Here is a 24,389-nt window from a genome sequence, read left to right as displayed (position 1 = left end):
ATATATATATATATATATGTATATATATATGTACATATATATGTATATATACACACACACACACACACATATATATATACATACACACATACATGGTGCAAATCTAAATACAAATATGTAATATACAGTGTAAGGTAATGTAATGGCAGAAGAGGTTGAATGTGTTGTATATGTATAAAAAAAGATTAGACTGTAAATTGCACATAATTATAGCTCAATGCGGCAATTTTAACTGTTCATGAGATGGATAGCCTGAGGGAAAAAACTGTTCCTATGCCTGATGTTTCTGGTGTTCAGAGCTCTGAAGCATCGGCCAGAAGGCAACAGTTCAAAAAGGCAGTGGACAAGTGAGTGAGGTCCAGAGTGATTTTTCCAGCCTTTTTCCTCACTCTGGAAGTGTATAGTTCTTGAAGGGGGGCAGGGGGCAACCAATAATCCGAAGTCCAAACTGTCCTTTGTAGTCTTCTGATATTTGATTTCTTAGCTGAACCAAACCAGACAGTTATTGAAGTGCAGAGGACAGACTCAATGACTGCTAAGTAGAACTGTATCAGCAGAGACTGTGGCAGGTTGAATTTCCTCAGCTGATGAAGGAGGTACAACATCTGCTGGGCCTTTTTCACAATGGAGTCCAGGTCCTGTGAGATGGTAGTGCCCAGGAACCTGAATGACTGGGTCAGTGTTGGGGTGTTCCTCCTAAAGTCTACAGTCATCTCCAACATTTTGAGCATGTTCAGCTCCAGGTTGTTTTGACTGCACAAGACAGCCAGCTGTTTAATCTCCCTTCTGTATGCAGACTCATCATCATCTCGGATGAGGCCATTGACAGTGGTGTCGTCTGCAAACTTCAGGAGCTTGACAGAGGGGTCCTTGGCGATGCAATCAGTGGTGTCGAGGGAGAAGAGTAGTGGGGAGAGCACACATCCCTGGGGGGCACCAGTGCTGATTGTACAGGTGCTGGAAGTGAATTTCTCCTGTCTCACAAGCTGCTGCCTGTCCGTCAGAAAGCTGGTAATCCACTGACAGATAGATGTGGGAACAGAGAGTTGGTGTAATTTAGTCTGGAGTAGTCTGGTATAGTTGGGATGATGGTGTTGAAAGCCGAACTGAAGTCCACAAAAAGAATCCTTGCATATGTCCCTGGTCTGTCCAGATGTTGCAGGATATGATGCAATCCCATGTTGACTGCATTCTCCACAAACCTGTTTGCTTGATAAGGAAATTGAAGGGGATCTAGAAAGGGTCAGTAGCAGGAGGGGGGAGGAGGGAGGTTGCAAGAGGTGTTGTTGTTGTTTGTGTGAAGTGAAGGTAAGAGTGGTTATGGGTTGTGAGATTGGGCCTTTCAAATCTACAGTAGAAGGTCTCTTCAAGAATTAGAATTCAGGTCGTCAGCCAATTGTTGGTCCACCAAAGGGTTGGTGGCAGGATTCCTGCAGTTCCTAAGTTGTTGCATGCCACACTGATGCAGGGTCATTAGCACAGTCTTTACTACAGGCTTAGCAGATTTTAATTTCTGTCTGTATGTTGGAAGAAGATGAACCAGACAGTGATCAGAGAGTCCCAATGCTGTTCTAGGGACAGAGCAATATTAATCCTTTATTGTTGTGTAGCAACAATATATTTCTGTCTCTGGTTGGTCATGTGTCTGTCACTGGGGAGAGAAGAAGCGGTAAGGGCCATCACCTGGTCATTAATGATATGTAACACCTGTGTCTTGTTACAGTGACAACGAGGATGGGCTTTAAAAGGACACGAAGAACGCTAGTGAGGGAGAGAGAAACCCAGTCACACAGACCTGCCTGATCGTGAAGCTAAATGCTGCAGAGCCGTTAACCTTAACTATTTATGAGTTTATGTTGTCTCTTATGACTATAGCTAAAGTATACACCTTTTTGTGAAGCCTAAGAGTAAATGCACTGCTGTGAAGCTGAGAAGCCAAAGACTGTATGTTAGACTGGGAAAAACAATTAAAGCTTGTTTTACTTGGACTGCCACCCCACTTCCCGCTTCCTTATTGTTGAATCTTCTACAGCATGTAATTATTTGGGCAGTTCACGGGTAATGTTTGCTTTGTTAAAATCCCCCAAGCATAACAATATCTGAGTCCGGGTATTGTTGTTCTGTGTCTGTGATCTGATCAGCCAGCTGTTGCAGTGCTGCATTAACACATGCGTTTGGCGCGATGTAAACACTCACCAGAATAAAAGAGGTAAACTCCCGTGGCGAGTAGAAAGGCTGACAGTTAATAAAGAGTGCTTCCAAATTAGGACAGCACATCTTCTTTAATGTTGTTACATCTGTACACCAATTTTTATTGGTGAAAAAGCATGGTCCACCGCCTCTCGTTTTACCCGTTAAATCCGCGATGCAATCCGCTCTGAACAGCTGAAAGCACGGCAGATGTAATGCGGTGTCCGGAATGGCTTCACTCAGCCAGGTCTCTGTAAAGTACAAAGGCAGCAGTGGTTGAAAAGTCCTTGTTTGTACGTGTGAGTACTTTGTCAGCTTTGTTAGGCAGAGAGTGGAGATTCACAAGATGAATGCTCAACAGCGCTGTTCAAAAGCCACGCTGATAGAGCCTGACAAGCACGCCTGCTAGTCTCCCTCGCCTGCATCTCTTGAACTGCCAAGCTGCGCCTGGACCTGTCTGTCCAGCAAAGTATCCGAATATTCCAAAACATGGGAAAGGAATTTTCTGGTATATACTGCCAAATGTTCGGCAGTTCGTCCCTAGTAAAACTGATTCGAAAAAGATTACTAAACACAGGACAAACAAACAAAAACAACAAAAGAATAGGAGCGCTCCACACCGAGGTGGCCATCAGTGGCACAATCATGATCATGATTAATAAGGGGAGCATAAAATATTTGTGTGATATTATAACATAATTTCCCTTAATGGATAAAATGGGATATTTCTGAAGAAAATGGTTAGAAAATATAGAATTACCATCAATGGACATTGAATATACCCTAAATTATAGAATGAGCAAGATGTTTAAGCAGAAGAGGAAGAGGTACTTTTGTGGTACTCCAATGTACTAGGTATTAAGTTGCATTTTAATATTTTTTTTCACTGTGTTATGCGTTACCCAATATGTTGGGTTTCAGATTAATTTGATGTCATTACTTTATTATCTGACTCTACCCAACTTTCTCTCAGGGATGTGTTACCTGTCTGTTTACTGGTTCCATCATGGGTTTACACCCTTAACAGTTTACCAGACAATCTCGTCCCTCCACCTGGTCCAAGTCAGTACCTGCCCTGTCATTCACCATTCTCTGATCCATGCTGTTAATACAACTATCATGCTCAAGGGTTTATGTGTGTCTTTCAGAAGCTTGGCTGTGTTCGTCCTCAGATCCAGTGGTCAACAGGATGACTCAAGGTACACCAGGTGCAGAGGAAATTAAAGAAACTGTCATGTGCACTATACAGGTGATACAAACCTTCTGATGTATGTTGTCTTTGCTTTACTTGTCCCATATTTATTTATTTTTTATACATTTTTGTTCAACAGCCATTACATAATTAATTTACAGGCTTGTGCTCCATTCATAATTTATTAAGAATGCCTTTTAAATTTCAACTCCGATCCTAAATTTGAATTGAATTTGAATTGAGGTAGCAAACAGGATGCAGAATTGTAATTTGAATCTGCATAGGTAAATTGAAACGGAATGAAATTCAAATAAATTCATAGAACTACCGTAAGTGTGTTTTTTAATTATATATTTTAATAATGCATTTCATTTTTAGTATGAATTACCCATAAACATGCTATTATACACACAGCATATGAGGATTTCCAGACTATATAAATATATGAATAATTATTAGGGCTGTCGATTTAACGTGTTACTTCAGTACGATTAATTATATTAAAAAAATAACTAAATCATGTCCCTGGACAGTAATAAGGAATATTCCTTAAATATTCACCTTACACGTCAGAGAAACAAGCATTCTATATACAGTATGGTGTTGATGTCAAAGTGTAATTAGCTAGCAAAGTGGATTTACAGGCTATAGAGTTGTCAAACGCTATCATGAGTATTGTAAAGTGTTCAGTGGATGTCATAACAACTGGAAGCGGAGCCAGGAGATTTTAAAACAAGAGTACTTCATTCATAAATACACAAGATCATACCTTTAAGCTGTGAACGTACTGATGTGCCTCTGTGCTCATTGAACTCCAAGAGACAACAAAAAGCCATTAAAAATATATCTTTACGACACCTCTAACTATATTTTCATGTCATTCACCCATCACGTGATAGTTTAGGTAAGCAGATTTTTTTGAGGGTTAAACCAGTACAGGGGGAGGGGCGCAACTACATTAATACACACACAAACGTTTTATTTTAAATTCCGTTTACAACCATTTAAATACAATTTAAGCCTCTAAAAAATTTTAGGGTGACAAATTATTTTTAAAAAGTACAATTGTAATTTTCCAAAAAAATAAAAACTTGCATGTGTAAATAATACAAGCTGTAACTGTTGGAAATTTCATATCAACTACACATTTTAACACAAATTAACAACGTAAAAATTAAGCAGAATATACATATAACAATGAAATGCTTGTATCATGAAAAAGCCTTTCGTGCAGTGTATCAAAGCTGTCCAAACGTGATCTGTCAGGTATAATTGACCTCTGCTGGTGTGATAAAAACGAACATTTACAGTGACAGAAAAACACATCACTAGCATTTTCATGTAGTAAAGGAGTGCTGTAGACTCACACCGTCAACTCTTGGTTAAAAATACTTTCTGTGCTCACACACCTAATCCATTTTGATCAAGTCTTCTTAGCAGCTTCAATACAAACAGGAAGTTAAATAACTAAAAGGCAATTGTAGTAGACATATCCCCATCTAGTGGTAAACTGCATTAGCATCAATTACAATGGCAACATGGCAATTCAGTATTTAGATATGTTAAAACACTTTATAACATTACCTGTACAATGAAGAATAAATGGTGGAAATGGGTATTGTGGTGCAGAGAATGAATCGGTCCTACACAAATACATCATAATAAAGCCTTGTAAGAACAGAGCTAAATGAATATATTAATTACCATACCATGAATATAAAACCATGCATTCAATGCCAAACTAATGTCGACAGTTTCTTAACATGTTCATTACAAAAATGCTTAATAGGAGGGCAATGACTTATGTATTTTAAACAATTCATACAAATAAATCTCTGACCACTCAAAGCATACAACTTACCCACAGCATGTCTCATTAACTCTGCTGTGGATTCCACTCCTTACGTGGCATCGTTGGGCAGGTAGATGGCTCTGTCCCCATTTATGCAGTAATTTAACATTAACTTATTTACATACCGTTACACTTGTCATTCACACAAACCGCTACTCTAACAGACTTTTCAAGCAAATACATTTATTTTATACATCCAAATGGTCACAAAGGTATCATTATAACGCACAATCAACACATCAGTAACGGAAATGTCCGTTGCATGAATGTTTGTTTACATTTGGAGGATGTGCGCGAATTATTCATAACTCACACAAACACGACTTGAACAGTTGGTCAAGTACACAATACATTTGTTTTATAAAACAGACAAAAATATACTCCAAGTCTAGACATCTATAAATGTGGTTACGATAATCCTATGCATGCAGCCATTTTTGTTTACATTAGGTGACACACAAACAAAATGTCTGAGGTGTCAAACAGTGCACTGAGATGTTACCATACTGCTATTATTTGTCCATTTCTTTTTATTGACATATTTAAAATAAAGAAATAAAAGAAATATTTTACAGTAGAGATAACCCATTTGCTCATATTTATATAGCATTTATATATATTATAATTTATTATTGTTATTTTTTATTTTATTTTTTTATTTAATGAAAAGAAATCAAGAATTCAATCAACTACTCGTTTACACTCTGCCTCCCTTTAGTGCGAGATGTGAACCACACATTTCCCAGTCACATTGAGAAATAACATAGGCCTACTGTGGGTGAATTTAGACCATACTCATGAAAATGTTAATAATACAACTTTGAAATCCCAGTTTTATTTTAAAGTAACATGATGCAGGCTTATAACATAGAACGCTTAAACAGATCTTCTAAAACTTGACAAAAAAACTTTAAGCAGATATACACATTTAAAATCTTTCTGTTCATGGAAAATAGACCAAACATATTGATGACTGAGACTCACTTGATTAGCAGCGTATACATTTTTTGTCCAATAAAATGCATAACCCCATGTCCCCACCCAAAAAAACACCTCATTTTGTTTATATAAAAACTGGTCTGTCACAGCGACAGCGAGAACAGAACACAACACAGCTGCACACAAAACAGGGAACATAACTTACTAAACGTGTCTGAAGAGTTTGTATTTCAATAATTTATGTTTCTATACCCAGCCTTATTTGTATTTATTTTATAATTTTTTTTTTGGACCAGTGCCAGTTCACAGTGGACTTAGTTACCCACACAATGCCAAAAATAGAAGCAAGCGATCCATAGAATGTACCGTCTCTTGTCACTGCTGGTTAGGACAAAAATATTACTTTTATTGCATGTCGTTTACCATCAGTTTAGTACATGGTGTGGCTGTGGCTGCCTGTATCCTCTATGTGTCTGTTTGATTTCTGAGTACTTCGTTAAAAAAAAAAAAATGGCTGGTCATAGAAACTATTATTCAAATACAAACTCTTCAGACATGTTTAGTAAGTGTTCTCTGTTTTGTGTGCAGCTGTGTTGTGTTCTGTTCTCGCTGTCACTGTGGCTGACCTGTTTTTAGATAAACAAAATTAGTTTTTGCTTAAATGCCCTAATGTCGTAAGGGGGCTATGTGAACTGTTGCTCACATGCCCTATCATGAACACGCATAAAAGATCAGCGGTCAGTGAATATTTTCATGAAATAATACAGAAGATGTCGGTTTGTTTCTCACTAAACCTCTTCGAATGCTTTCAAATAGGGGTAATAACAACTCAGGGGTGAGTAAACAATGACTGGATTTTCATTTTTGGATGAACTAATCCTTTAAGTACATCTACTTAATTATTAGGGGTTCAAGCAGTTAAGCTGCAAAGTCTAATGGACCTATAGCTTCTGAATGCAAAGTCCAAATTCAATGACGTTGGTAAACATTAGACATGGTGAGGATGCTTGCCAATAAGGGGTGATAAAAAAAAATTAAATAATGAACACTTGATCTAGGAAGTAAAAAATGGGCATTATCTTATAAAAATTATGGGTATTATCTTTGTTGCAAGTGCTAACATATTCTAAAATTATCAATGGGACAAATAAACAAAAATGACTGCCAACAGCCACTCAAATTTCAGTAGCCAATAATTTATCTGGTTTACTTTTTTGGTGTATACAGTATGTGTTGGGTGTCGACAAGAAGCTCTGCACCACAAGTATAAAGGACAAACTATATTGTCGCTTGGTGTTGCTAGACACTAAAATATATGTCACTGGTGGGCGTTCCCACTGCTGTCACTTTAATGTTATTGGTGGACTGAACATCTGGCCATAGAAGCTTTGGAAATTCTGATTACAGATTATACTGCCAGTAATACTAAGATATCTTTTTAATTTGACTAGGAATCAGTTGCTTCTAAAAATGAACATTTAACAGGGGAGAGTGTTTTTATATAACTTGCAGGAGTGCTCAATGAATCATATCATGAAAAAGATAAACGATTTATCAATGTATAAATCAAACTCACTCAGAATGTAGACACAGTTGATATAGAACAGTGAAATTGCTCACATAAACTTTTAACTTCTCTGTCTTGCCTGCTCTCGACTCCAGTATCTTGCAATAACACTTATTGCAAGATAAGTGGAGATGGATGACGTGAGCCCCACTGTCTTTACTCTCATTGGTAGTCGCTTGCAAAAGTTGCCGTCATTTGTAAAAAGTTGACATTTTCTCAACTTTGCCTTGTCGCTCGCCACGATGATCTCTGTCGCCAAAGGTCACAGCAACTCGTGTCGCCAGAAGTCGCTCTGCTTCCTTTGAAAATTAATGGGATGTTGCACGATGTCGCTGGCAGTGTGAACAGGCCTTGAGAGTGCCAATAAAGATTAGTATTTAGAAATGTGCAAATCCTATGTTATTTAAACTCCTCGTAGTTTGTCCGATTCACGTACAATTTTGGGTATATCATCTGGAGACACACCTGACAATAAAGGACTTAATAAGGAGTTTGGGTGTGGCCCATAATGATGTGTTGACCAGCATATTGTGAGTTCAACTTGAGTTCAACGTCCACCATCAATTTATAGTGCTAGGGGGAAGTATAACCCAAGTCATCATACCTGTGCAATTGCAGTCAAGGAAGTTGACATTTACCACTAAAACAACTATATCCATAGGATGTATTCTTACACTGTAGTCATTTTCTGCACTATTCAAATTTGCTTGGATCCCAATAATTGCCTCTAGTGGTTATATTCTGTATGGTTAGAGTCATCCATGGGAAATGTAATTTTCTTATTAATTCTGTTTGTCGGTAGCTTACAGCCACCAGTGGTGCACTGTGCTTCATCAATCCTTTGTACCTGCTTGAGCATGGTGATGATTGGCTGACTCATTCTTCAACCAGCCAACATCTTGCAAATCGTCCCATCAGTTTGAGGCGGGAGAGGCGATTAAGCACCACTAGAGCATGGGATGGGAGGGGACTAAAACAGAGGCCAGCCTCCCTAGACGAGGAGAACTCCAGAAGTATTGGCCGTGACAGAGGTAGTGGTTATGAGTTTTTTTGTTCTTTTGGTTATGTGTGATTTCGAGGGTCTAACATTTATGTATGCTTTGAAAGGTCTACAAATAAAGATGAGCCCATTGTAATTGTAAAATGTATTTGGGAACCTTCTTCTAAGTATTGGATTTGCCTATTTCACCTACACCCATTATTGACAGATCTATAAGATAAAGCATAAAGCTATGCAATCTCCTTAGACAAACGTTCTCAGTAGAATGGGTTGTACAAATAACACAGTGACTTTCAATGTGGCACTGTTATAGGATGCCACCAATAAAATGGCTTACAAAGCCCCATTGAACACCTTGGGGATGAATTAGATCACCTGCTGCTAGCTATGCCCTATTAACCAACAACATCAGTGCCCGACCTCAGTGATGCTCTTGAATCTGAATGGGAGAAAATCCCTGCAGCCATTTTCTATCATCTAGTGGAAAGCCTTTCCAGAAGAGTGGAAGCTGCTATAGCAGCAATGGGAGGACCACTTCCCTATTAATGCCTTTAGTTTAGAAATTAAATGGTTGTAGATTTTGGGTGTCCATATACTAATGGCCATGTAATGTTAGGTAATCTCTTTGTTTCTTCTCAAAGGATCATTTGAGGAGAGTACCGGGTCTCCAGCTTCCCCAGGTGGAGTTGTGCTTCGCAGAGGAAGTGGTCCTAGCCAACAAGACCCCCTCAAAAGGGCAAGTGCAGACTCCATCCACAGCCCTCTTCTTCAGTCACCACATCGTGTGTCATGGATAGAGGACAAGATATGGCTGAACACACCACCTCCTACCTCTATGCTTCACCCACCCTGCTTAGAGCTGGACTCTCTGTCAGTTAGTAGTATAGAGGAGGAGCCTGAACCAGCCATGAGCCCTTCCCCATCCCAACACCTGCCACGTCTACCTTTGGCAGATAAGGTGAAGAACCGGCTCTCGGCAGTGGGTCATGCTCTGGGTGGTCTTGTGTCACCACAGCGACGACTGAGTAAACGTGTTCATGAGATGACAGAACGTAAGGGTGGGGCTTTTGCAGAGGCTGTCAGGGCATTTGTAGAGCAAACTCTTGAAGGTGGGACCACTCCTGGGATGACCTGCACTGAGATGCTACAAGAAGTGCGTTCATCTCTTACTGCTCTAAGGGAAACCCTATTTGATTACCCAGAGATCCAAAGCATCACAGACAGCCTCGGAGACACACCTGATTTTGAACTTGGTATGACCTGGTGATACACAATGTTGCCCCCAATGTTGCATTACATGTAACACACATTATATATTCACATTACTTTTTTGGAAGTAACAAGTAAATTAACATGTCGCTTACCTACACCAGAGCTATGTCAGAAATCGCATACTGTCAGAGAATGCACTGCATTTCATGAAGTACGTACATCTCGGTCAGTAAAAAGTACATTCTTCAGGTATGCAGTTGAGTAGTAAGAATACATTCCTGTACATACTTAATTTGGGAATGTGGTCATTGTCTAGTGACCCAACACATGACATAATAACAACAAATGTGAAAATATTTTACTTTGGTTTTGATAAACAAGCTCAATTTAACCACAAGGAACAATTTCTAAGTATATATAGCACTTACAGTTGAAATAAACCCCACCCGGATCTCCACCGTTTTTATTTTTTTTAAATCAGCATTTTGATTATTACGTCTCAGCTCTGGTGGCATTAATGGACACTTCAGAATCTCTGTGGATGTATGAGGTCATCAAGAAAAGTTTCACCTACTCTTTTATGAATATGGAGTATTCGAACACCCTACTCCACCATATTTACACAACTTCACCAGAATGCCTTCTTTCAGAGTTCTTTTTCAAATAAGTGTGTTTTCTATTAAATATATTTATAAGTAAAAGGCAATTACTATATTCAATACAGTTTTTGTATTACAATTGTCACACTTAAAAAAAAACTCTCCTTCCCCATAACAAAGTCACAGTGAACCTGAGCTTTGTCATGTCAAACATGCCAAAAATCTTGTTTCAAAATTGTAAACGTAAACATGACTTTTTAATGCACTTAAGAAAAGAACTCTGTGGGCACAAATATTAGTCCACAAAAAAATATTGAAAAAAAATAAAATAAAAATCTTTCAGGTCAACTGGGAAGGCAACAATTTGAAGAGAATCTTGCTAATCAAGTTGGGCTGTGTTCCACTTCACTTTAAACATTCACTAGCTTCCCTAAGCACTTCCTCTCGGAGGTATCCCTGCCGCCATTTTGGAAGTCTGTTCCACTTTGTTAAGTGGCCGAGGGAAGTTTCTGTTGACAGACCCTCAAACCCTCGATTTTGGGCGATTGACCGATCCTACACAGATTAAATAAATCACATAAATCACAATGTAACTTGATTGTGACTTCAAAGCACAGATCATGCTTAAACCTCCCCACCCCACACAATTCTAATGCATGATTGAAGTGAAGTTACCAGATAGAATTAAGCATTTTAGAAAAGCTATATTGGTATTTAACAGCATAATACCTTAATACTTTACCTTAAACTGACTGTTACACAGCCATAGCCTATATGTTCATTGTAATGCTACCATTTTCATTTTTTTTTTAACTTGATAAATCCTTTCTAACAATTAATTCCAATTCAAAACAAAATTCTTAACAGACAAGATTTATACATTAGCCTCTGAAATTACAACTAAACTTTACCTGAATCTCCAAAAACGTTGTCTTCTCAGGTGCAAAATCACTATATTATTCCACAAAATGACATCAGTCTTCAACGTGCTGCAGGTAATAAAGGGCTTAGGGTGTTCCAGTTTAACCCATTGCATGAGTTCCACCAGTAGTGGGCACTAGTGCAACGAAAGCAATGACGTACATCTGAGTCCATGAGATGGAGGGAATTTAGCGAGGTATGGGGATAACATTTTGAAGTGGAAATCAGCCTTCGTTAAAGTTAGTTAAACTGTCAACATGGTTGTAGCTAGTAGTCCGCATCTAGTTTAATGCCAATGGCATTTAACAGTAACTATCACCCCCTTGAGGTCTAAGGATTGTAACTGCCACATAGGGTTGCCATCCGTCCTGTATAAAATGGGATCATCATATATTGGAATATAAAGTGCTGCAACCCCTATGGAATCAATACTGGACGTGACTTGTCCTGTATTTTTGTACAAATCATTTAACACGTACACTAGATCTTTAAAGTAGGCAAAATAGCATAAGTTCAATCAGTATCCTTTCATTTTAAACATTGCCTTACAAAAAAATCTGCACAGTTCACTCAATTAATACATGGCTTGTATTACTACATGGTTTCCTGTAAAGCTGCTTTTTAACAAAAAAAAGTGAACATTTAAAAAAGCAAATAAAAAGTAACAATGTAACAGAATTAGTTACTTTTTAGGAGTAGTGAACAGGGAAAACACAACAAGCCACAACCAATATTTAGCATTCATTTAAAAACTTTTCTGAAAGTATCTTTTACAGTAACAGTTCTCTATGAAATCTCTTTCATAGATTCTCTCCTCTAACAAAACCAGATTTATTCACAAATCCTTTTATCTCCCTGCCCTCAGATGCTATGTTGGAGTTTGCCCTACATAAAGTAGCTCTGAAGCCAGTTTACGCTCATCTGTACGTGCATCTAAAGACAGCACGCAGGGATGATGGCACTCTGCAGCGTTTGGAGGCCAACAAGAGTATGCTGGAGAAGCGCAGCCTAGAGGAACTGGAGGGTGCAGCAGGTGCCGGGGTACCTGATGCTATCATGATGGAGAAGATCCAGCAGCGCTGGACCATGATTCATGAGACCTACTCACCCAGTAAAAAAGTTTACACCCTGCTTAAAGTCTGCAAGAATATCTACCATAGCATTAATGCTAATGCTAAACCTGGTGAGTGAAGAACAAACACGGTCCCAACCCTCCCTCACTGCCGATGTGTGTACAACGCTCTTTTTTAACATAAAAACAAACACAGTGTAACAGTTTGACTCTCACATGAGTCCCAGTGGCCTCTTTTTGTCATATTTTATCTGAACGCCAGGGGGTGCTCCAGAGTTAATGAGCCACCAGTCAGCCTATAAAAGGGGAAGAGAAGCATTAGGTATGATGTCAGACTCTATGCACATGGAGAAACTTTGGCTGCGTCTCATTTCGTAGGCTGCCTCCTCCGGAGGTCGCAATTATCGGCCGCATACGTCATCGAGGTTGTCTCGTTTTAGAAAAGCGAATAGGACACTTCGAATGTGAATTCAGAGGATGCATGAGGTGTATCTTCTGTGGGCACTCACAACCCATAATTCTTTGCTTCAATGGAAATGAACAACATTTGTCAAAACAATGGACTTTGTTCCATTCTCACTCAAAGCGATCATGCTTGTTAAATAGGGGCTTGCTGTCATAGCAACCATGATAAGTTCTGTTTCCATTTGTCCAAGGAAAGCCATCTCATTTAAACAAGGCTTGTTTAAAGGAGGACACTTCGTATACTGCAGCCTTCAAAGCACGCAGCCTTCGAAATGAGACACAGCTTGTCTCACCATTGCGGTCTCATGCTAATGCCCTGTTTTGAGGAACTTGTTTTTTCTTATGCTCAAATAGGCTTTTTTTAATTATTTATTTATTTATTTATTTTATTTTTTTTTTTTTTTATTTATATGTGTGTGAAGCGTTTCTCCATGTGCATAGAGTCTGACTTCCTACCTAATGCTTCTTCTCTTCCCCTTTTATAGGCTGACTGGCAGCTCATTAACTCTGGAGCACCCCCTGGTATTCAGGTTAAATATGACAGGCATATACAGAAAGATGACACTGGGACTCATGTGACAGTGAAGCTGTTACAACAGAAGCTTCAAGTCATATTAATGGTACCAATTTTTTTTCCAAGTATGTGGGACTGTAGAGCGTTCCATTTTCGGTGGAGGAAATTGGCGTTTTAGTGTAGATGAGAGAAGTCAACAGCATAATCAAGGCAATTTCGAAGAAAACATATTATTGAGGATGTGGCCCTAGTGTGGATGAGAGGTATAAACATGGAAAGATTAATGCCTTTCCAAAAAAACTTATTTGTGAGGATGTGGCCACTGTATGTATACTGCATTTGATTGATCTGCTTTGTAATTAGTTTTTATTATTTCTAAGTGTTAATCTCTCCTTCTTTGTAATGCATACTTTCCCAAATATTTGTACTTTTGTATCTTTGTTAATTATTTAACAAATACATCAAAAACACTACCCACACAGCATCAAGCCTCTCTGAGCCAGCAATGCCAATGACAAAACGATGACGTCCACGCTAATGGTCAGTCTTCCAACAGCACCAGACAACAGTTTATATCTCCTTAAAAATTTGCAATGATCCTGGATCCCATTAAAGGGCTAGTTCACCCAAAAATGTAAATCCTATCATGATTTACTTACCATCTCAGATGTGTATGCCTTTTCTTCTTCAGCAGAACCGAAGTGAAGATTTTTATAAGAACATTTCATCTCTATATGTCCATGCAATGCAAGTAAACTGGTGCCATTAGACTGCTGGCTATTTGATGATCCAAAAGACTCCAGCTGACCAGTTAATGTCTTCTGAAGCAAATCGATAGGTTCATGTATAAAATAAAAAAATAATTAAAACTTAATTAACTTTCAAACGCTTCCTGCCAGCAGTCGACCCCTTGGTGACGTAAGCACAATGGCGTGTTCACGTGAGAAGTTGGAAGCAAGCGCTTTGAACAGAGGAAGGAACGTCAGATGAGAGTTAAGTCATTTCAAACAACATTAAAGTGCTGGCAGGAAGAAATGATTTAAAATCATCAAGTTGTTTCTTACACCAACCTATCGGTTTGCTTCAGAAGACATTAATTGATCGACTGTAGTCATGTGGATTAATTTTATGTTGCCTAAATATGCCGTTTGGACCATCAAATAGCCAGCAGTCTAATGGCACCTGTTAACTTGCATTGTATGGGCATACAGAGCTGAAATGTGATTAAAATATTCACTTTAGTCCTGCTGAAGAAGGTAAGTTATGGCTTAAAAGTAAATAAATCATGAGAGAATTAAAATTTTTGGCTGAAGTATTTCTTTAATGTTATAAACCCCAAAATGACAAGGGGTATAAATTGTGTAACATTAATAATACATTATTGCTATGAGTACTGGGTACAGGAAAGACCAAGACAATAGAGTTATAAGCGAAAACATAGTGGTTAATTTACATACAATGGTAGCTGCAGTGAACAGTGAGTAAAGTGCAATAAGTGAAAGTTGGAAGTATTTACAATATTTACACAATAGATAGACAAAGGAGAATAAGGGACGTGAGAAATCAAAGAACAAAACTAAACAAAAACCGCCCACTATCTTTACCCCAATACCTCTAGACTGACTAACAAAAGAAAATGTGAAACACAAAACAAATTTTCAGTGTTCAAGACGTGCTCATAAAAGTCACAAGATCTACTTAAAGTACCTGTCCTTTTTTCCCCGTTCTTACACACACAAATGTCACACTTGCGGAACAAAGATTGAACATTAATTGAACGAGTGACTTGAAAATTGTAATATATGTTTGGAAATAATTATGCCATAATTATGAAACCTAACAGGGTTAACAGTTTTATAGTTTAATTTGACAACCCTTAAGGTCTTGAAACTTCAACATGCTACAACATTAAGATAATTGAATTATGCTATTTCTACAAATATTGTTTACTGTTCAAATTAAGGTAAAACAAAACATAAGATAAAGAATTACAAAACTATAACTTGAGTCCTTGAAAAGTTCACATCTTGAATGTTTTATGATGTCATTATGAAAGTTTACATGAAATTTATAGAATAGTTTATTATTTTAAAGGGGCAAAATATGATGCTAACAAGGTTGATGCATAACCTGGGTCCACAGCTTCAAGACACAACTTATTTTTAATAATACATTGTCAATTAATATTTTAAGGGGTCATGACATACTCTTTTTTTATTTTTTTTAATAGAATTTATCTTCCCTGAGGTCCACTGAGAATCTGGCATCCTCTCAGTGAAGGGCTATGTGAAGGAAGGGAAGTGATGAGAGGGTAAGGTCCAGGTGAAGGTGAGCAGGGTCCAGCGGCCGCACACGTTCCCCTCGTGGGTTTTGGGGCGCGTGGGGTGATGGCTTCTCTCAAGCTGCGTGGTTTCCCTGGGCTTTGGTGTGTGAGGGGAATAGCGGCCCGCCATCCAGTCCCACAGCTACACATCTAAACCAAATGGGGAAAAGTCACCTATTGGAGCATGTGTCACGGCCGACGGGCAGGATCCATGGCCACTATTCCCCTCACATGCCGAGGACCAGCGAAGCCACACCGCTCGAGAGAAGCGGACCTTACCCTCTCATCTCTACCCATTCTTTCACATAGCCATATTCACTGCGAGGACACCAGATTCCCCTTTGTTTTTGGACACTTTCCCCTTTGGACACTTAATTCCCCCTTTTTCTGTTGTTATTATTTTAATCTAATGCCTCTCTGAGGCCTGATGCCACACCCACTGTGTCTGTCTCTTGCTCACCCGACACAAATGTACCCATTGTTATGACTGGCTAACATTGTGCACCCCTTCGAGTACAGCCATATAGAAATATAATTCCACAATAAAACAGAAATAAATATCAGGGTTCACACACAGCGCACACCAAACACATTTAATCTATGTATGAAACTGTTCACTCAAGGACAGCAGAACTTAAACTATCAAAAGCCATGATATTAGAAACATTTGTGAATGTAACTGGCTACTTATGGTTTTGCAGTCAAGTTCAGTAGTGTTTTACCTACCCCATCCTTCAATAACAGTTCCTTTGCAAAGATTGAATCATACTGTGATTGGTTCACAAGCAATCCACGCTGATATGAGATGAAAACACATACAATCCATGCAAAAATCTTCTGAACACACTGATGTGATCAGAAACTGTCAGCCTTCATTTACTTTTTTCCAGTGCATGTTTACATAGACCACCAATAGAAAATAGCACCAATGGGAGCCAAAAAGCAAGCTGCAGAAGGGGGTCTCATTTTAAGAGTACTTTTAAGAGTACTTTAACTTGACACTGCGCCTTTTAAAAGTGGCACGAGATGCATGATATCGGTCAAAGCAGTTCGTCTAGTGCATGTTTATGTAGAAATACATTTAGAAAGGTGTCTTGTGTAAGTCCCTTTTGGTGTAGAGGAATCTCCCGTGACAGATGAGGCCCATCTATCTCCTCTGCACTTGTCTGACTGAGAACCAGTGGGCGGGGTCAATGGTGCAATGTTGTAAAAGTGGGTTTTGATGTCTTGCTGTAGAGTGTAATGCACACACAAGACGAGACAGTCACAATGTCGGGGTAAAAACTGCTTTATTAAACAAAAGCAGGCAACAGTACAAAAGGGCAAATCCAGTGAAAAGTAGTCAAGGGGCGCGTTAGGTCGAAGCTGGGGAATCAGAGCATGTCAAAGGGGCAAATCCACAGAAGAGTAGTCAAGGGGAGCATTAGGTCGAAGCCGGGGAATCAGAGCATGTCAAAGGGGCAAATCCACAGAAGAGTAGTCAAGGGGAGCGTTAGGTCGAAGCCGGGAAATCAGTACACAACGAGACGAGACAAGCGAGAGGAAAAGACAGGGGAAGCTAGGGGAACACTAGAGCTGGCAAAGCGAAGGGGTAAACTAAACAATAACCAACAAGAGTGAAGCGAAAGGGCAGCGTATATATAGGGGAAAGCGAACAGTGCAGGTGAGACTAATAATCTAGTGATTAGAACGAGTGCGGGTGAAACTAATACTCTGGTGATTGTGAACGAGCGCGAGAGCCAGAGCCAGAGGGGGCGGGTGCAGGTGAAACTAATAACAGAGAACATGAACGCTAACAAGGGGACTGTGGAGTTAAATAAGGGACGAAAGTAAAACTTACGGAAGACCAAAAGGGACAAAATGGGCAAAGAAGAGGTAAGGGCAAAACGAGACAAGGTAAATGTTACATAGAGGCAGTCTTTTGCTGATGTATTGGTGCTTGTGATGTCACAAAATCCACAAATTCCAAACGTGCCATTTTTGCTGCTTGGTTTAAAAAAGGCTCTTTTTCTATTGAGGAGAAAGTTTGAGTTCTCAAACTTACAGTAAGTTTTCATAGTAGAATGACCGCTTATATGTCAAAAGATCAAGGAAATTTTGCTTCATCGTTTCATGACCCCTTTAACCTCCTGAGAACCTTTCGTGACTGCTGTGTGCATATTTCCTTGATTTTCACCTAACAAACAAGCAAAAAACTGCAAATACATTTCCTAAACAATAAAGTCCATATATAGTATGTTGACAGCGAGACTACTTTGTGAAATTCTAAATAACACTAAGCTCTTTAAAGTCTGATAATTTTCATCAAATTGTTTATTATGTTTCCAGAAGTGTTGGTTATTCATGATTTTGAGACATTACAGACATTACAGGTGATTTTCTGTAAAGCTAAATAAATAATTATTATTCCAAATAATGTCCAGCATCATCCAATCACTGCCAACCATGTTAAAATAAAATGTAGCATTATACAATTCTGAATCTATGTATTGATTATCGTTGTCCCATGTCTGCCGAACATGTTGAGTGGTACAAACATCATTTGCAGCCTTTAACTGAAATTTTGGTCAAATTTTAGGATTGACTGCACTTAGCTGCATAGAAATCTATAGGATGCTCCCTTGCTCCCTATTTAATGAATGACTAAATGATCGTTGGTAAGGTCACGTGTCACGTGGAGGAGGATTCAGGAAGCGCGTCATTGTTTATATTGTTTTTTTATTATTATTATTATTATTATTTGGAAATTATTTTTGTATTAGTTTTGTTTTTGACAGTTTGGTTTGTGAACGGCACTTGGTCTGTGATCTGTGCAAGTTTCTATAGTAAACAATTACATGCTTCCTGCCTCCTCCACGTGACACGTGACCTTAATACCAACGAGCTTACGTCATACCTCTCATGAGCGCACGTCACAGAGATATACGGAAGCGAAAATTTTTAGTTAAAAAGTATATAAGTATTGTTTTGTTTCTCAAAATAATCAATCGTTTGCGATCAGAATAATTTTATTTGTTGACTGGAGTCTATGTTACATTATTGTCACATGACCTACCCTAGAAGAGCAGATATCATTTTGGAAATAAATATGTTTATTTTGTATTTGTCATCCAATTTTGAATGAAAATGTCATAACATTTAGCAGTCTAATCAAGTCATGCGTTATAAAGTAGGTGTAGGTGTTCATATTTGGTCATTTGTCACAAGCATTCAAGTCATTTAAAAAAAGTATTGCCTTTACCACATTTTAATTTGCACCTTGTCATTGTTTATATGTGTACCAGAAAGTAGATTTGACTCGGTTGATTGCTTTATGCCAGGTGTGGTTTTCGGGGCAGACGATTTCCTGCCGTGCCTGACGTGGGTATTGCTGCGTAGTGATGTAGCTACACTGCAGATTGACACTGACTACATGATGGAGCTGCTGGACCCCACACAACTACAAGGAGAGGGTAGGGAGTACAGACACATAATCCATATGACAAATAATTTTGATTCTAGCCCATATGATTGTAGAGTTGGAACCATACTACCAGGTTTGGGATCTGTGCAATTTACGGTCTCTGACACCTTAGACACTTTTAGGGGATAATACAATATGGTTTCAGCCTCTTTGGTGCTTGGATCTCTAATGATGCATTCCAGAGCTTTTTAGAAGTACATTTCTGAAATCCAAAAATTTGCTTTCCAGGAAGTGAGAGACTCATTTTAAATGCTCAGGTCTGCTGAAGTGAATTTTAGGAGTACACTAGCATATACAGTATATGATCTCAAAGCTAACACACATGGCCACATAACTCTCACATTGTTTTCATGGCAACTTTAAAATGAATTCCTTTCTCTCTTTCTCTCTCTCTCTCTCTCTTTCTATCTATCTCTCTCAGGTGGGTACTACCTTACATCTCTCTACGCTGCCCTTTTTTACATCAGCAGTTTCAGGCCTCGTCTAGCAAAGCGACAACTCAGTGCAGAAGCACAGAAGTCTCTCAGCCAATGGCATCGCAGACGCACTCTCCACTGTAACCAATCACGGGGCAGCAAAAATCGCAGGACCATACGGAGGCGTGGGCCAACAGCGGCAGACTGTGCCGGATCACAGGAAGAGAAATCTTTGAATGAGAGCACAAATTCCGGCACACCAGTCGCCTCTAGTGTGCAGGAAACACTGCAGTGTTTAGATGAAGATTTAGAGGTTGTAAAGGAGGAAGAAGAAGGCAGCTCAGATGAGGAACAAATACAATTACTAGAGACATTGTACCTCACCAATCCTAAAACAGATGATGATGGAAGAGGTGCTGGGGTGATCTGGAAAGAAGACGACTGAAAATATCTGCAATCTGAGAGAATTAGCAAACAGTATCAAAGAACTTACCTCTCTCTGGTCTGGACTTAATTACAAGTGAAGCTGGCAAAGGAGTTTTGCATTCCTTAAACATTTAAAAATGTCTTGCATACTAACATTAGTGTTTAAAAAACTGATTTAATTTAAGGCACACAAAGGCACAGAGTAATCTGCCATAATTAATGTGTACTATACAGCCTCTGTCATTTTCATTGTAGCCACTAGTAAGAACTACTGAACATGTTTTTCTATACATTTATTAACAAGGACATCAAAGGTTTTGTTTAACAAAAGGGTTCTCATACTGTTGTTGTAGCTTGTTTTGGAAAAGGTCAATTTTTAAATTATTATTATTATTATTATTTATATTCACATTGTATTGTCATTTAAATGCTGGAGTTTTTTTTTCTTTTCAGACAGTATATTTTGATTTCTTGCATCACCTCTCGTCTGTTTATTGAACAGATAGCTCTGGCTTGCACTTTCTGTACACATTAGTCAGCTTAGACTTAATATATCATGTGAAAGATTACAATTAGAGGATTGCATGTAATAATTCACTTGCTTTATTTAAACTGCCTCACAGCACAAACAAACTGTTTAAATTAACTTGCAGTATATATGTAAATGAACCACATAAAAACATTGTTAATACATGCTTAAAGTGCTTGTTTATTCAGAGTAATGCATTTTTATACATGCTACAAGCCCAAATTACTCAATTCAAAAAGTAATCATATTACTATTTAATTGAATTTACTAATAACTTTTACTAATTAAAAAAATAAAAATAATGTCTATATTTCCTCCTTAATTGTAACACACCCTTCAGATGTCACAGAAAACATACAAAGTCGTATTTTTTATGTAATATACATTTTTTTTTAATTTAGAAACGTGTATACACTGATGAGCCAAAACATTATGATCACTCACAGGCGAGACGAATAATGTTGATCATCTCTTTAAAGTATTCAATGGAAAGGAGGAGGCGAGAACCGGCTTTTCAATATAAATAATATTTTAATGAGAAACTTAAAAGACAACATAAACACACACGACGGACATGTCCGCTAATGATCTCTCTCTCCCGCACGACACCCTGCAGGCGACCTTTATACCTCGGAGGCTTGATTAGCCTAATACGGGACCGGGTGCTAGGATCACGACCCAGCCCCGCCCTCCACCCTGCCACAATCTCCTAACAAGGCCACGTGTCAAGGTCTGGGTAGATTACATGGTAAGCAAACAATTAGTTCTTGTAGTCAACTTGTTGAATGCAAGAGTAAAGACCTGAGTGACTTTGGCAAGGACCAAATTGTTATAGCCAGATGACTGGGTCAGAGCATCTCTGAAATGGCAAGGCTTGTGGGGTGCTCCCAGGTCAGCAGTGGTGAGTACCTACCAACAGTGGTCCGAGGAGGGACAAAGCACAAACAGGCAACAGGGTGCTGGGGGCCCAAGGCTTATCGATGTGAGGGCAACGAAGTCTTTCCTGTCTAGTTCGAACCGACAGAAGGTCTAATGTGGCACATACAGAAAATTGTAATGATGGTGTGGAGGTAGGGGCAAGGTCGAGCAATAATTTGAGGGAGAGAGGAAGTGGTAAGAATCTCCATCTGGGGCGAATTATTGCTAATTACATGTTCTGTGTTCGCAGTGAGAGACAGGGTATATAAGAAGTCAACCGAGTCCACAGACGAGAGAGAAGAGTGACTGGTGCCCGAGTTCTGGCTGTGTCTAGTTAATATTTTAGTTGGTGCTTGTAAGCTGAAAAGCAATCTTTTATGTTAATTAGCCCTGAAGTGGCCATGCTTGAGTGGGCGGTCCATCTGTTACCACTGCTGTCCAGGGAAGCTCAACACAACAACTCCCAGTTGCCAACATTCTGGATTAAACCATTTTGAAGAAAGCCAGCCTGCAACAGGTCAGCTACAGCCTGGAACAGCACCACCAGCATTTATGCACACTGATGCTGAGGAAGGTCAGCCACCCGTTTGCTTTCGCAAAGCAATTCTGCAACGCCTGCTGGCGGTGGTTACTGGCTGAGGAGGAGGGAGATGCAGATGATGCCATCAACATCGTGATTCTTCAGTGGTTCGTCACCCAGCTGCCAAAGGAGACAGCAGAGTGGGTCCAGTGGCACAGTCTGGCATCGCTGGAGGATGCTGTCCAGTTTTCTGAAAAAATATGGTGGTGCATCGGGGGACCTCTCTCCCCCCCCCACTCCTCCTTCCTTTCACCCTTTTCCAAACCAGAACCAAACCAACCAACTTTTTCTCAAACGCCAATTAAGCCTTGTCTCTCTCCGTACTTCTTCCCAGGATGGTGAATCCACTGCCACCGGTCCGGGCGTAAAACTTGGGGCAGTCTGTTGGAGCTGCGGAGAACCGGGACATTATCAGGACTAATGCCCGGTGATGGAGGTAGAGGCATTGATCCGGGTACCCGACCCACTACAGGCCACCACAGGCTGCCCCCAGTCAATTGGGGACATACCAGGTACCTGTGAGTACAAAGGGGGGTACAAATCAAGCCTTGGTGGATTCAGGTTGTAGTCAAACCTCCATTCACCAAGGCTTGGTTCAATCCTAGGCTTTGGATTCAAGCCAGTGGGTGAAGGTAAGGTGTGTGCATGGGTATATTCAAGATTACTTGTTAGTGATGGTCATTATTCAATTTCGGGGACAAAAGCATAATGTCGAGGTTGCGGTTAGTCCCCGCCTCACCCATGTGACAAAGTCTCTCGATGTGTGGTTTGTGAGTCACTGGCTGAAGAGGCGGAGACTGGGCAGTTTACTTCAGCTCCACATCAGGATGATGTAAGGGAGGGGGAAGTCTCAGCTTCCCCAGCCCTTAGAGGAGTCCTTGCAGGGGATTTCCCTCTGGAGCAGATGCAAGAGGAGACCCTTAAGCATGCCTTTGACCAAGTGAAAGTGATTGATAATCAATGCCTCCAGCCAGACAGTGCACTTTTTCAATTATCAAATATTGGTTGTATCAAGTGACGCAGGACACTCAGACAAAGGAGGATACAACCCAATTCTTAATACCAAAGAGCCGTCAGGAAATGTTATTCCAGACAGCTAATTATAATCCGGTCACTTAGGGCAGGAAAAAACACTGAGCTGTCTAATGGCCCATTTCTATTGGCCTGGTAATGCAGGATGTCCATAGGTGATGTGCGGCATGCCATGAATGTTAGCTGGTGAATCTGCCGGCCAACCCAAGAGAGCCATTGCACCGGCTTCCATTGATTGATATCCCCCTTCGAAAGAATTGCCATGGACCTCATCGGATCATTAGAGCGGACGGCACACAGCATCACTTTGTGTTGGTTCTGATGGACTATGCAATGCGACATCCAGAAGCATGTTTCAGTGGCTCTCGGATAGAATCCATAGACCGCACTCTGCTTATGCCGCTGCCTATCTGGATGATATCATAATTTACAGTATTGATTGACAGCTGCATTTGCAGCATCTGAGGGCTGTCCTGAAGTCGTTGAGATGGCAATCCCCAAGTAGTGTGCAATTGGACAAGTGGAAGGATGGTATCTGGGCTTCCAAGTGGGTCATGGGCAGGTGCGGCCCCAAATTGATGGGAGCGCAGCAATTGCAGCCTGCCCGAGTCCTAAGACCAAAAATTAGGTGGGACAGTTCCTGGGGCTGGCTGGCTATTATCGTAGGTTTGCCTAACTATTCGGCCGTCACCAGCCCACTAACTGATCTTATTAAAGGGGGCACCAGACCTGATCCGTGCTGGTGGACAGAGCTGTGTCAGTAGGCTTTTAAGCAGGTGAAAGCTGAACTATGTGGCGGGACGCTTCTACATTCACCTGACTTCTCTCTCCCTTTTGTTTTGCAGATGGACGAATCGGACAGGGGGCTGTACTGTTGTGACGGGCATTTACCCTCTGTTCAGACCATGCCATGCTCCAATGGTTCCACCGCATGAAGGATGTCAACGCCTGGATCACCTGTTGGTGTCTGGCACTCCAGCCACTTAAGTCCGAGGTGATCCACAGGCCGGGGGCGCATATGGCTGTCACAGATTTCCTCTCTAGAAAGGAGGGGGGTGGGGTAGGCCGGAGTCGGGCCTGAGTCGGACGTGGGTGTGTGTGGAGGTGTGGACATGATCGAGCGATTGTCTGAGGGAGAGAGGAAGCTGTAAGGATCTCCATCTGGTGCAAATTATTGCT

The 24,389-nt window shown here is 40.0% G+C and overlaps 1 protein-coding gene across 2 annotated transcripts in view; it reads left to right on the top strand.

Moving 5' to 3' along the window:
* Positions 1–20,840, top strand: part of LOC127629871 (ras and Rab interactor 2-like) — a 58,200-nt gene extending 37,360 nt beyond the window's left edge. For both annotated transcript variants that reach the window (XM_052107152.1, XM_052107153.1), the window contains 7 exons: positions 3,164–3,252; positions 3,339–3,439; positions 8,543–8,771; positions 9,382–9,993; positions 12,338–12,655; positions 19,167–19,298; positions 19,731–20,840. In XM_052107152.1, coding sequence (XP_051963112.1) covers positions 3,164–3,252; positions 3,339–3,439; positions 8,543–8,771; positions 9,382–9,993; positions 12,338–12,655; positions 19,167–19,298; positions 19,731–20,170 — 1,921 coding nt within the window. In that variant the 3' untranslated portion in view covers positions 20,171–20,840. The remainder of the gene's footprint in view (positions 1–3,163; positions 3,253–3,338; positions 3,440–8,542; positions 8,772–9,381; positions 9,994–12,337; positions 12,656–19,166; positions 19,299–19,730) is intronic.
* Positions 20,841–24,389: the final 3,549 nt, after the last annotated feature.

Source organism: Xyrauchen texanus, chromosome 36 (genome assembly GCF_025860055.1).
Source record: "Xyrauchen texanus isolate HMW12.3.18 chromosome 36, RBS_HiC_50CHRs, whole genome shotgun sequence".
Lineage (NCBI taxonomy): Eukaryota > Metazoa > Chordata > Actinopteri > Cypriniformes > Catostomidae > Xyrauchen > Xyrauchen texanus.
The sequence above is the reverse complement of the archived record's forward strand: the minus strand, read 5'-3'. Positions and strand labels throughout refer to the sequence as shown.